General features: G+C 39.3%; 1 protein-coding gene across 2 annotated transcripts in view; it reads right to left on the bottom strand.

Annotated features, from left to right (window-relative positions):
- Window positions 1-15,312, bottom strand: part of CtBP (C-terminal binding protein) — a 381,638-nt gene that overhangs the window by 109,440 nt on the left and 256,886 nt on the right. For both annotated transcript variants that reach the window (XM_067151426.2, XM_067151427.2), the window contains exon 4: window positions 1,406-1,628. In XM_067151426.2, coding sequence (XP_067007527.1) covers window positions 1,406-1,628 — 223 coding nt within the window. The remainder of the gene's footprint in view (window positions 1-1,405; window positions 1,629-15,312) is intronic.

The following is a 15,312-nucleotide window of genomic DNA, read 5'->3' as shown; positions in this document are numbered from 1 at the left end:
AGTTTCCCTACAGAATGCTCAAGACATCTATTTTCCCCCTTACCGACGTTCGGGTCACCCATGACCCATAAAGTTTATCGGATTATAACAGATAATCGATTACAGAAAAGAGACTTTTATCCAAAGAAGATGACAGCTATGATGTACGCAGTTTACAATCCTATTGCAATAAGTAGTCATATATTTCTGAACCAGAAAAATAAAGCAAAAATTCTTCAAATTTCTTCGTTTTAAACATTTTAGTCTCAACCAAGTAAGTCGAATAATAAATACGGCCCTATTCTTGAATAAGTCAATACTTTTAACATGTAATTATACCAACAGAACCCACATATTAAATTCCAACTAGTAGCCAAAAAATGTAATTTTCCACATGGGTCACCGGTGAACCCAATATCCTCAAAGACTTAATGAAATCCATCTTGTGACCATCATTACGTATTGGTAAATTGCTGATCTAGTTTCAGAATGCTTTCTTGAGAAGTAACTGCAGGGGATGAGACTTAAGAACAACATGCAGGCAAGTCATGACAAATTCATTAGCAGACCAAATAGAGTCACAATGGTTCAGGAGATCATGAAAGTAAAAGTGTAGAAACATGCTTTGTCACATTGCAATATCTAGTACTGGAATATTTATCTACTGCAAACATTGTTTTATAGATATGTCTGACTGTTTCTACGTATAGACAGACTGAAAAGGTTTTAAGTTACATGTTCCTACAATTTCTATAACAAAGAATCAACAAAAATTGGCACAGCTGACATAACACAATGGCTCTGGTTCTGGTAGCAATGACCCAATGACACATGAAACAACCTCCTCCTTTCATCATCCTTATCCAGGCAGCTCCCGAGTCAGGCAGATTTCATTCACTTATCACACCTCCCTAAAGACATAGGAGATGTTCGCTGCGTATGGGGCGACACCCAAAAGCATTTTATACCGAACTGACAGGTTTCTGTGGACAAAATGGAAGAGGTACAATACTTCAAAGAATGAAGGTATTGACAAAAGAAAGGGAAGGGCCACAATGGACAAGAAAATGAAAGACTACACCTTAGGCCTCACAAACCTAATGCTGTCGGGGTTGGAGAGGAAGAGTTGACCAAGGGAGGTCGGTCAAAAAAGTTGAAAGCGAGGAACCTGACAAGTAAATGAAAGCAATACCACACTCAGCTAGGGGAGAACTGTGGCCGCCAACAGACGCTCCTGAGTTCACAGCCCCTGGTTCCCCCCGTTTCAGTCACCTCTTACAACAGGCAGAGGATACCCTGGACGTATTCTACCATACCCAATTCACATGGTATATACAGCGGACCTAATGATCAAAACAACTGATGCACAGCAATTCTCTAAAATATAACATAACAGAATATAATAGTTTTCAGTGATGTATATTACCTAGGCCCACGATGCCAAGCGTATCTCCTCGTATTCTGGCACAGCCTTGCGCAGCCTCTCTTACTTGCTCAGGCCCCGTAAATTTTTTGCCTTCCCTCACCATGTTAGCGAGCCAGTATGTACGCCGATATAAGTTGAGGATGAGGCATAGGGTAGTGTCTGCCACCTCCTCCACTCCGTACCCTGGGACATTACACACTGCAATGCCCAGTTCACCAGCAGCCTGCAACAAGTCAATGTCATCATTAAAGAAATCACCATTAATCAGTTACATATGGAACAGTTGTACCCACTGTAAATAACACTAGCCTGCAATGATTTCCTGGTTTTGGTGAAAACAGGGGGTTCATATGGAAAAATGATATGCTGATTTTGAAAATACCAACAGTTTTGAAGCGTTGGATCCTCAACAGGTTCACCATTAGCTGTCATAGATCGCCTAGGTATCAACGAACACCTAGGTAACAATGAAGAGGCGTACTAGGGAAATGAGGAGTGAGGTAGTTTCCCATTGCTTTCCTCACTGAACCAGAAGTTGCTATTGCACATCAGTCTGCCAAGCCCACTGAAATGCGTGCACTAACCGACCCTAAGAGCGACATTTTCACGCTACTCTTGGCAGGGACTGGCTGCATAAGGAATGGCATTACTAGTGTCACTCATACCTCAGCCACTTTCATATTGTTAAAGCCAAGTATAAGACTGAGACAGGTCAATGAAAGTAACAATTTTATTCTAGCCCAAACCAGAAGACATAGTGCACTGTAAACACTACATCTTGCTAGCAAAGGCCTACAGATTTTATGTAATTAGATATTTTACATAGCCTATATCAATGCTTGAGATTTAATGTAAATTTAAGGAAATATGAGTAATTTCATGTTTCAAAAAATTTTATAGGCATCAAGATATGCTAATAATAGCGGGAAAAAAACACAGAAATGCTTTATTAAGTAACGTTTACAAGATATCAATAAGAAAAACAACCCCAAAATTCTTATATTCAAATTTACTGAAATATGAAAATAATTTTATCACATTAAAAAAGCCAGTCAAAACAATTGGTGAAATACTTAATAGGATGTACTGTCTAAAAAAAAAATTACGGGGGTAAGACACTCCTAGGTGAAAATAAAATACAACCTCATTGTTACTTTGTATTGGATTTATTGAATGCTTTGGAATCTTTATAGTGTATTACATAATAACAAATAGAAAAGAGCAAACCTACGCAGAGAATATTTTTGTGAATCAGAACACCCGTATAACCCTCACTTCTCTATCTTTGGCGATCCATTGCTTTAAAATTCTTGGAGGGTTGGGTGACTGACAACGCAAGACCAACACGGTCAAGGCAAGTAATAAATCCATCACCACTGATAGCACTGAAGAGAAGAATGCCAAAGATGTTAGGTCTTATATTTTCTTTCCCCAGATATTTTTAAGTTTAGGTAAACACAGCCCTGCATTTTAGCATAGTACCAACCCACGCTTCAATTGGCTTTCTTTTCTCATTGCCACAGAGTGCAATATTAGTCAATTGGCTAGCTTTTCTCGTTGTCAGAGTGCAATGTTAGTTAATTTCTAAGTGTTCCTTAGTGTTTGTGTATGGTGATATGTTAATATGATCTGGCTTCATTCTCTGTAACACCAAGAAGACAGTGAGGGAACAACCCGAACAATTTCTGTTATGTATACATGTTACAGAGGCAGAAAAATATTACACCCTTTATTAAAAAAGTGTACCTTGCATATTTCTAAGTTAAACTTGGAGATCGAGACAAAAAGCGGGCAATGAATACTATATGTAAAACAGGTTTTGAAGGACTAAGATAGTAGTTTAGAGGAAAAAAGAAATCCAAGCCGTTTGGAATTCCCATGATTTCGCGTGACACAAAAATCATCATGATGATTGCTATTTCTGTCTGTGCAATGTAACAGGGTACAACAAAGTTAATAAATCAGAAATTAAATATCCTGAGGGCTTAGAAACAGCTATTACGCCTGTGGCACACAATCCAGATATTCCTGTTTCAGTGCCACCAAAGCAACTAGAGGATGTGGAGCGATCTAGTTCGTCTTGAGTCTAGAGACCATTTTGAAATTAATAAAGATTTCTCCCCACTCACTTCAGAAGACAAACCACAGCGTTTTACTCAGGCAGAGCTGAACGATTTTGTGCAGGACTTCAGTCGTACCAAGGAAATGAGAGAGTGCGGGATCGAGATTGAAAGAAAAGAAAATGCTGGCAGCAGGAGCCGTCTTTAGTTGGCACAGGAACTGAAAGGAGGAATTCCATTTCTCAAAATGGAAAAGCAGGTAGTTTATTGCTTTGACAGATCAGGTTTAATTCTTCAGTTTGGTGGTGAAAATTCTGACAGTAATGACCAGCATTTATTATCAATGCATCAAAGAGAATCATGAAAGCAGTGTTACTACATAATAAAATCAAATTTCCTTCAATTCCCATTGGATATTCTGTTTTTCTCAACGAAACAAAAATTTATTCTAGTAAAAATTAACTGCAAACATCAGTGGCTATTGTGGGGAGACCTAAAGGTAACTGCTATCTTGCTAGGCCAACAAGCAGGTTACACAAAATTTCCTTGCTTTTTGTGAAATTGGTATAGTAGAAGTAAAGATAAACATTGGACAATGAAAAAGTGACCAAAGAGGGAAAGTTAAATTTCTAGAGAGAAAAATGTGTTTCCCGCTAGTCTAGCAATTTGTAAAATTTAATAGAGAAATGTACACTCAAGTTTGAGCATTAATTAAATTTCAAATTTCAGTCTTTGGTATAGTCTGTAATTGTCCTGGTTCTTTTCGTGCATGTTATGATGTGATATCTACTACATTTCTGTCCGCACAAAGTACACTTATAATCTTCGTCTGGCTCATGGAACTTCATGTTTATGCATATCTTGTGGTGAAACCCGTGTATCGAGAGTCATGTTATGACGTGGCGCTGCGTGTTACACTCTCTAGCCCATCTACTGTCCGTCATTGCTGGTGAGGCGTAGAAGTCTAGGTCAATTTCAATTCTTAAAAGCACTGGAGAAAAGTGGTATGAGCTTTGAGTATTTAAATCCTTATGAAGGAGCCTGCCATTTGTGGGCACTATGAATGATGCTGAATGCCATGCATGGGGTGCTTTAAAAAAATTAAAAAACGTAAAAGACTTGAACTGTAAGACAATTGTGAAAAATATGCCGAAACAATTTCAAGCTCCATTACTTGAACAATCATCTGGACTATTTCCCTGACAATTTGGGAGCCCTAAATGATGAGCAGGGTGAAACATTCTACCAACAAACAAAGGAAATGGAAAGACGATACTAGGAATACTAGGAACAGTGGAACATAGTCTTTGTAAAGGCATGTAGGTAGTATGTTTCATGTTGTATAAGGCATTTATTTTATTTTACAGTGAACTTTATTAGGTAAAAATTAACTTTTATGACAGTTTTACACACTGCAAGAAAACCAGACTCCACCACTGAATTCATTGTGTTAAAAAATTTACCTATAATATCTCAGACCTCATTAAAATATTTTGCTGGCGAGTCATTTACCGCCACCTATTAAATAATTTTTTCCCTTCAGATCTTCAAGACGTGTCAAAATTTAGTGAAATATGATCAAAATCATGATATTAAAGAAAATAATGTGGCTGTTGTGAAAATCCTTAAGAGATAAAAAATGGGGGGGGGGGGGGAAATTTGAAATCAGAAGTAGTTTTATTATTTATGTCTGTTGATAGAATTTTTTTTTTGCAGGCCTTTTATGGGTGTCAAAATTTAGTGAAAACTGATCAAAATCATATTACAGGAAATGATGAAGCTATTGTGAAAAATTCTTACGTGATATGGAAAAACAGAAAGCAGATTTGAACCCAGCACACCTAAGTCAGAGGAACCAGAGGAAAATAAATATTATTTTGCAGGTTAGTGTAATCTAACACACTCATAACTTCACTAAAAATTCACCACTAATTTCATACACACCACAAAAAGCACCTTCACCCTGCACTCAATATACAGAGGTAATTTGTCTATACTCCTTGGCAGGTGTCAACGGTCCCTTTATATTCTCCAGCAATTATCCGACCATTCTTGGAATTTACTGCTCAAGTGGAATATTATCATTAACCCTCCCACTTGGAATTACTTCCATGAATTATTTACTGAACTATATCCAACCTGGGCCTAATATTTGGGAAACCCAGCAATGTCTGTCACAAGCCAGGGCATAGAGGATAGAGAATGCGGGGGCCACTTTCCAGGGTTACAGGAAAAGATGGTTGACAGTTTTGAAGGAGGAAGAGGATCATATGCCACAATGGCAGGAAAAAGTGAAGGAACTATCATCACTCAGACCTGCAATTTGGTTGACCAGCACTACAGTCCTTATCTGGAAAGGCAAAGCTGGTGATAGTGAATGCGTCACCTACCAACCAATACGTTTATTATGTCAGACGAAGATTTTTGAACGTATTCTTGATCGCTGCCTTTGCAACGTCGTACATATTTCTACAAACCAATGCAGCTTTGTAAAAGGGAGAGAAACACAAACCTCTACATCTCGCCTTTATCAACTTTTGACCAGAAGGCTTTTGAATGGATACCAACACACAAGCTTATATGGAACCAACCTGACTTTTATCCCCATTTATCATCATACCATTGCCTACTGTCCATCTCACAACATTATCGAGGTCACTTTGCAGTTGCTCACAATCTTGTAACTTATTTTTCAGGTGGGTGGGAATTTTCTTCTCACATAGCACACCAGTGAACTAATGCCACTTCATCCACGTAAAAAGGTTAAAAAGGTTAAAAGGTTAAAAAGGTCCCAAACCTTGACCTAAAGGTTGTATACAGGCTGAAGATGCCCAAAATAATGGGTGAAACATGTACCTGACCTAAATAAGTCTACATAAAATCATGTAGATAACCACATTAAACGTGGAAAGTATTGAATAGGTGGTTTTTTATTAAATTATCCTTGATATCTATGCCTAACGTCATCTTCAATACGGAACAATAATGAGAGTTGTTACTTGTAAGTGGTATGTTCCGAGCTGTCAGCAGAGAGATGGTGTGGAATGACATCAGGAGACGAATAAGTTTGAGTGGTGTCTTTAAAAGTAGGAAAGATCACAATATGAAGATAAAGTTGGAATTCAAGAGGACAAATTGGGGCAAATATTCGTTTATAGGAAGGGGAGTTAGGGATTGGAATAACTTACCAAGAGAGATGTTCAATAAATTTCCAATTTCTTTGCAATCATTTAAGAAAAGGCTAGGAAAACAACAGATAGGGAATCTGCCACCTGGGCGACTGCCCTAAATGCAGATCAGTAGTGATTGATTGAACGGAAAAGTCAATAAATGCATGGTACAACAAGTTGCACTGTATGGGTGTGAATGCTGGCCTACAATAAAACAACACAAGCAGGTTATAAATGGTATGGAGACGAAAATGTTGTTGGTCATTTTATCTTACAAGATTGGATCCTGTCAGAAATGAAGATGACCAAAGGCGACTGAAAGTGGCATCTATTCCAGAGAAGATGCGAGAAGCACGACTTACATTGTATGGTCATGTAGTCCAAAGTCCTGTAGACTCAATGAAACATGCAGCCTTCAATTTGATCCTAGAGAGTCTCGATCCAGAGGTCATCCCAAGAAGTGATGGTTTGACCGCATCAAGGACATGCATATTGTAGCTATCACTGAAATTGATGCCCTTGACTGTAGGAAGTGGAGCGTGGCATGTTTAAAAGATCCTGCACTAAGGCGGGACTAAATGCTAAGATAGATGAATAGTCCCCCACAGAAGTGACACGTACTGTCCCCGCCCAAGCAAAGTGGGAAATGGGAGAGGGTTGCCCCCGGCACTGGACGGGGTGGGTTAATGAAGCCAGTCCATCTAAGAATTGCGACCATCAACACTGGAACAATGATCAGAAGAGGCTGAGAACTGGCCGAAACTCTAAGGAATCGCTGCATTAATATTCCATGCATTCAAGAAATCAATTGACAAGGAGTGAAAGTTAGGGAGATTGACGAAGGATACAAGCTGTGTTATAATAGTGAAAATAGCATTCGAAATGGTGTTGGCATCGTGACCAGTCAGAAGTATCGGGACATCGTCGATTGTCATCGAATATGTCATCAACTCATGTCAATCTAGAGCTTGGTGCAACAACTCTCCGATATTTGTTACGTGGTATGCATACCAAACTGGATGCTCCGACGATGAGAAGGGCGAATTCTGGAAAGGATTTGATGCCTATTTACAAACTACTGGACCCAAAGAACATCTGGTATTAGGGGGAAACTCCAATGGCCATGATGGATCAGCAAGAGATGGTTATATTCAGTGCCATGGAGGTAACGGATTTCTGGCACATGCAATGACGATGGCACCCGGATTTTAGACTGTACTGAAGAACACAAGCTCATAGTGACCAACACAATTCTAAAAAGAGGCCCATTCATCTCATCATTTGCTTGTAAGACGACGTGACGAAGTAGGTGAACAATGTTAAAGTAAGCCCTTCAGAATCAATTTCTCCCCAACATCGACCTCTCGTCATGGACCTCCAGACGACTAATCTAGGCCACAAGCGGCCACAAATCAATGAGGCCATATGAATAGAATGGTGGCGCCTACGTGAATGCAAAACTCGGTTCATGACTGCCCTTGGTCCGATTAATGTCAACACAAACCAACCAGCACCTATCAAATGGGACAAATTATTTGGACATGTACATACTGCAGCTACTGCCGTCCTTGGGAAAACAGAGCCAGGGAAACGAGCTATTGATAAGCAAGTGCAATGGTGGAACGATGAAATGCAAGCAGCTGTGAAGGAGAAGAAGATGGAATTTAAAAAGTGGTTCCAGTATCGCACCAATGAAAATCTTCATCATTACAAGGCATAAAACGCAGTAGCAAAACAAACAGTCGTGACAGCTAAGGCTGCTTACCACGACCATGTATATGCTGAATTGGACTCACCTGAAAGAGAAAATAAAATCTATCATTTGGCCCATACATGTCATGAAGCAACTCAGAATGGAAATGTCAAGCCCGTTAAGTATGAAAACCACTGTGTCCTCAAAGACCCCACCCACCACTCTTCATCGATGGAGTGATTGACCAAATCGAGTAATTCGACCATCTTCCAATCCAAAGAGGAAATCCAACCAATCTCTGGACCTGTAGTGCCAAGGAGGTCAAAGAAGCAATAAAGAAGATGAAGAATTGGAAGGCAACTGGCCCTAACAACATCTCAGCGGAAGTGTGGAAGATACTAGGCCACCGATGAGCCAAGGACCTTACCCCCCTCTCTAAACCAAATCATCGATGGTGGAGTGGCTCCAGCAATTTGGAGAACTAATTACAGTGCCAATATGGAAAGGCAAGGGTGACAGGACTGAGTGCAAGGATTATCACCTAACACTGCTTTTGTGTCACTCCATGAAAATAATTTAACAGGTAATTGATGCCAGGCTCCATGAAATGGTTTCTATAACTTCAAACTAATACGGTTTCTAAAATTTTGATAATACAACTCACAACAGCTATCTCATTCGAATCATTTACTTAATGCCTGTGCTCTTACTTACAAAAGTTTTTTTTTTTTCTTTCCTTAGTAGGGTAAACCTTCTCTCATTCTTTTCCCTTCTTTGTAGAAAGAATTTAATACATCCTGGCAGACAAACATGAAGTGCAAACTGGAATGATATTGGACAGGCTTTGTTTACTACCAGTACAAATAAGGTCAGGGCAAATTAGTCAGTGGATTGCATCAATTGACAATTGACTTTTGAGGTACTATATGATTTAAACGTGGTTCAAATGCATGTAATTTTAGACTACATCAATAGACCTATTTGCTTTTAATTGTAAAGCTAAACACAAATGAAACAGATATCCAACAGAACTTCCCTGAAGTTTAGCATGTCGCATTTGTACATCAAACCAGTGATTGACTGTATACGAACAGACCTGACCAACGTGTAACAGTTGGAAATTTGAGTTCAGGATGGGAAAGGAAGACCCTCGGCGTCCCTCAGGGGTCGGTTCTTGGACCACTGCTATTTATCATCCAAATTAATGATATATCAAAAGCTCTTAAATTCTGCAAATTGCAAGTGTACGCGGATGATATACAGATTTACTATCATTCAAAACCGAGTGATATTGATACTGCAATTACTAAAATAAATTCTGACCTTCAACATCTTAGTGACTATGCAAATAAAAACAGTTTATTAATGAATCCAAATAAGACTCAAGTTATTATTATCGGTACCAGTAAAAACCTTTATTCCCTCAAGCAACAGAACATCCCCCCAATAATTTTAAACAATAAAATCATACCCTACTCTACTTCAGTGACCAACTTAGGAATTATCATGACTGAGACTCTAAACTGGACTCAACAGGTGATAAGTACATGCAATAAAGTACATAAAAGCTTATATCCCCTGAAACGGTTCGCTAATACATTCTCTGTTCGACTTAAAGTACAAATAATTCGCTCTCTTATACTACCTATATTTGACTACTGTGACACTGTGTTGACTGGAATAACCTGGGACAGTAACAAGAAACTGGACCGGAGCCTGAAGAGCTGCATAAGATATATCTTTAATCTGCGATATGATGCTCATATATCATCTTATTATAAGGAGCTGTCGTGGCTTCGAGTGCACCAGCGCCGTGAACTTCACATGCTATCGCTTCTGCACAAAGTTCTTTCCACTAATACTCCCGACTATCTGTCTTCATCTTTTTCTTACCTCTCGTCCTATCATGAACACAATACAAGATCTGGTTCCTCTCTTGCCATACCTATAAACCGTACTGCTGTATACAACCGCTCCTTCATAATCTCTGTGTCTAGGTCATGGAATTCGCTACCTGCGAACATTAGAGAAAATCCTTCTCATCGCAAGTTTAAAGTGGCTTGCTGGGAGCATTTGCTGGGTAGATCCCGCTGACTTGCTGGATAATTGTTGAGTGAATGAAGGAATGAATGGGATGAATGAATGGATTACTGCAGTTACATAATTTAAGTGTACGTTATTTTGTGTATTTTAAAATTAAGGATTTTCATTATTATTATTATTATTATTATTATTGCTGCTATTAGTATTATTTGTTTTATTTGTATTCGAAATTATAAGTTATGTATATGTATACTCATCTAGTAGTTAAGTGTAAGAGAGGGCCTTGAGCCCTAACTTCGCCACCAATAAAGGCATTATCTATCTATCTGACCGTGTTTAAAAAAAAATTAATTTCTGGCATAATCCAATACAGAACGACTATTAAAACCTGTAATAAGGTCATCACATGCCGATCATCAAATTGTATTTAGCAGATTTAGGGATTATGTAATTTTTTAAAGGTCTATATATGTGAAGAAGTTTTAGAATTTGTGAGCTGATGAAGAGAATTGAAGGTTCTCAAAACATTTATTCCTGAAATGATATAGAAAATAATCCATGATCGTACATTTAGGTATTGGCAAGGCAGATCCAATAAAAAGAAAAGAAACACTAATGCGGTTGTCACAGGGGGTGGAATAGTGGATGTTATTCGCAAATATCTTTTGTACACAGGAGGATTTTCAGGTGATAATTTGCAAAAGAGGGACACAGAAGCCCCTAGCATATCTCTTCTATCCACCTATATTCACCCGAAACCCTACTTCTCTGTAAACTTCAAAGAGTTCCTCAATTTAACCCGTGACTCACTCCACTACTTTGTTAACCTTCCAAGAGATGTGCGTGTGCAGAATATGCGGTGAGCTGCTGTTAATCATTATACCCCAGAAACCAAGAGGAGGAGAAAATCCCACTCTCGGCTACTATTCCCTGTCCCCGAGCACAGTCAACAATCACTATATCAACTCTTTAGTGAATGGACTGTTGAATGTGTAACCTGAACAGTTTACAGAAGATACAGGCAACCACTCACGGAAGCTTTTCAGTTTTCCTCTATAGAATTCAAAATAAACATTAATAAATGATAATGACATCATAAGTATTACTATACATTTTTCTTCTTTCACAGTATGTTTGAAAACAGCCTGAAGCCTACAGATACACACTTTCACACGTCTTTTCTTCCTTCTCAGGCAATATGTCAAACGAAAAAATGTCAATCTTAGCAATCCTCTAGATGTGGAAGTAGTCAAAAAAACATTATTGAATGTGGACAGAGACTAAAATGATTTCTTAGATGACAGTGACACGAATGAAGAAAGAGCATATATCTCTGAGGGAGAAGGGAAATGAGAATTGGAACACAGTGGGGAATCCAGTGAGGCTAACCATCTCAACTTCCTGAAATTATGGAAAATGGATGACTTACGATGAGTACCGAGACTGAATAGATTTTTATTTTTTTATCAGATGCATCCAATTTGATGACATTGCTAGAAGAGAAGAACGAAAGAAAACTAATTGTCCGTCATTTGTGAGAGAGACTTTTTAAGAATTCATTGCAAACTGTCTGAAGTATTACTTGCTCAGTGAAAATTTAACAACTCTTGAAAAACTGCAAGGATTTGAGGAAGGTGCAATTTTATTCAGTATATTGAAAAAAAAAAAAAAAATAAAAAAAAAAAAAATAAAGATACCATGGAAAACCAGCGATCAGTGTGGCTAATACAAATTATCTCTCACTTCTTGGCACGGCTTTTACAGTAGATAAAAGTTACTAAGGTAGCAGGTAGGGACCCTCTTCGGAGGCAGCCCTGCCCAGGGATTGGCGCCCCTGCCTATGTGAGTCCCAGAGCACACTGACCCGGTGTGTAAAATCTGGTAAGGGTCCCAGCTCAGGGTTACGAGCGAAGACCTCAACGGAATCTATAGCGGAGAAGATGGACTTCAGAACAGTGGAGATTGCGGAAGAGGCAGCCCAGTACTCAGGAAATAATATGAGTACACTATCCAACAGCAGCATCTGTTTCCCAGGTGAGGCGCGGCTGCAAGGGCGTCTGTTCCCAATGTAAGGGACAGCCTAGAACAAACTCTGGGGCTTACAACCTCAGTTTTAACTCTGAGGAGCAGGCTGTTCCTGCCCTCCCACCTAACTTCAACTTAACGCATGATGGAAACGTCTTCAGGAAAAACTACTCCAGGGGGTACCCAGAAATGGAAATCCCCCACTGCCAAGAGCAGTGCAACCAGGCCGTCGGATTCTGGAGAGCCTGGAACATCATGTAGGGAAGAGTCGGAGCTTCCCAGAACTTCAATGCAGAAGATTCGATCCAAGAAAAAACACCTTTTGGGAACAGTGAACACTCTACTGACCGGGAAATTAAAACAACTTACCAGTATTATAAAGGAACGGGATATCTGCATATTAGCGGTACAAGAGACGAGATTTCTGGACGAAGATTCATACAAGTCAGACGGTTTCAGAATCTATGAAGGAAAAACCTGCAATAAGAAACAACTCTAACATACCAATTCTAGGAACGGCCTTTGTAGGCAAAAGGAGCATTACTGAGTCCGCCATAAACCTCACCTTAGATCTGGCAACAAAGCTTACACAATCATCAACGCACATGCCCCTATAAATGAAGATAACAGGAAATATCCAGAAAAGGTGGATGAATTTTGGGAAACTCTTGAAGATGTAACTTACAAAATTCCACAACATCATGTAAAGATTTTGGTCAGGGACTTCAACGCTCAGAGAGGCAAAGAAAAGAAACATAGAAAAGTCGTGGGAGATTACCCAGCACACACAAGAACGAACAGAAATGGGGAAAGACTGACTGACTACTGTAGACAATTCAACCTGAAACTCATGTCCACGTATTTCAAAGCTCTCCCAAAAAAAGAAGAAAACCTGGGTCTCTCCTAATACAATGCTGGGTGAATTTCAGATTGACCATGTCGCAATAACAGCACGAAACCAGAAAGACATCCTAAATGTCAAAGTAAGGAAAAGCCTGAACATTGATTCGGATCACTATCTCTCTGAGATAAAAGTAAGATTCCAGCCGAATAGATCTAAATTGAGGCAGCAAAGGAAACCCAGGATCAACGTAGAGACTCTGGAGCAGAATAAATTGGAATACCAACAGAACCTCTCCAAACTAAGGATGACCAACTGGGATGAAATCAGAGATTCCATGAACAAAACTACTGAAGGTTTGGGGAATCCTCCAAGGAAGCGGAAACATCGATGGTGGAACGAAAAATGTGACGATGCATTAGAAAGTAGACTAAAGGCCTGGAAGAGATGGCATTCGAACAGCAACAGCGAGAACTTGGAAGACTTCAAGGAAGCAAGGAAGAGAACAGCTAGGATCAAAAGAACAGAGAAGAGAAAATATGACAGGAATAGGATAGAGAAGATAGAAGAGGAATTTAAAAGGAACAACACCAGCGAGTTCTACAAAACCTTCAAAGAAGACCTAAAGGGATATACACCACCAAATCTGTGCTTCAGGCGAACAGACGGTAGCATAGCAACAAATGATAAAGAAAACTGCCAGCTCCTGGCTGACTACTTCCAAAAGCTGCTCAACTGTGAAGAACCGCATGAAAGATTGCCTGTCCTGAAACTATCCAACGAGAATCCAAATTCCAACCCACCAAGTCTAGATGAGATAAAATGTATAATCAGAGAGCTTAAAAACAACAAAGCACCAGGGGAAGATGGCACTGTGGCAGAAATGTCAAGATCGGAGAAGAAGTGGGTGCAGAAAGAATACATAACCTCACAAAAGAGATTTGGAAAACTGAAAGGATTCCGAACGATTGGAAATGTGCGCTTATCCACCCACTCCACAAGAAAGGTAGCCGAATGGAAATTAATAACTACAGAGGTATCTCTTTACTTTCAGTCGCGTACAAAATATTCTCCAAAGTGCTACTGAACAGGATCGAAGAACAAACAGACTCCCTCATTGGGGAATACCAAGCTGTATTCAGGAAAGGGAGGTCGTGTACAGAACAGATATTCAACCTCAAGTGTATTCTAAGGATTAGAGCATCGAGGGGCCAGGACACAGTGATAATCTTCGTCAATTTCTTAAAAGCATATGACTCAACTGATAGACATTATTTAATGTCCTAGAAGAGTTTGGAATCGACAGGAAAACGAGAGAAATAATAAAACAAACCCTGACAGACACCATCTCAAACATTAAATTCGCTGGAGAAATCTCTGTAATTATTAATTATAACCTATGAGAAATCTCTGATCCATTCCAAATAAAGACAGGAGTCAGACAAGATGGATTATCACCCATCCTGTTTAACGTTGTATTGAAGAAAATCATAAGAACCTGGGAAAACTCCCTGAAAGTAGAAGGCATACAGGGAATTCATCTTGGGCGCAAGGGACAAAACTTGGAAATTAAATGTCTGGCTTGTGCTGATGATCTTGCTCTCTTAGCTCAAAACAGAGAGGATGCCCAAAGGATGCTGGAGCTTCTTCATAACATTGCGAAGAAAACAAGTCTCAAAGTCTCCTACGGAAAGACGAAGTACATGGAATACCGACATCAGGGAGAGAAAAGCATGGAAGTGAAGTGCGGAAAGGTTAGAAGAGTAAAAAAGTTTAAGTATTTGGGAGAAATGATCCAACCCAATGGACTGGACAAGGAGGCAAACAAGGAAAGAGCTAGAAAATTGGAACTGGCCTACAGACTGACACAGAACAGGTACAATAAACAGGCAATATCCTACAAAGCCAAAATTAAACACTACAACATTGTTGTAAAACCAGAGGGGCTGTACAGTTCAGAATGCCTTATATTAAATAAAAAAGGGGAACTGAAAGAAATTGATAAGAAGGAAAGGAAAATTCTGAGGAAAATTCTTGGACCTCAGAAAACGACGGATGGTACGTGGAGGAAAAGG

Source organism: Anabrus simplex, chromosome 7 (genome assembly GCF_040414725.1).
Source record: "Anabrus simplex isolate iqAnaSimp1 chromosome 7, ASM4041472v1, whole genome shotgun sequence".
Taxonomy (NCBI): domain Eukaryota; kingdom Metazoa; phylum Arthropoda; class Insecta; order Orthoptera; family Tettigoniidae; genus Anabrus; species Anabrus simplex.
This window is presented reverse-complemented; position numbering and strand designations above follow the sequence as displayed.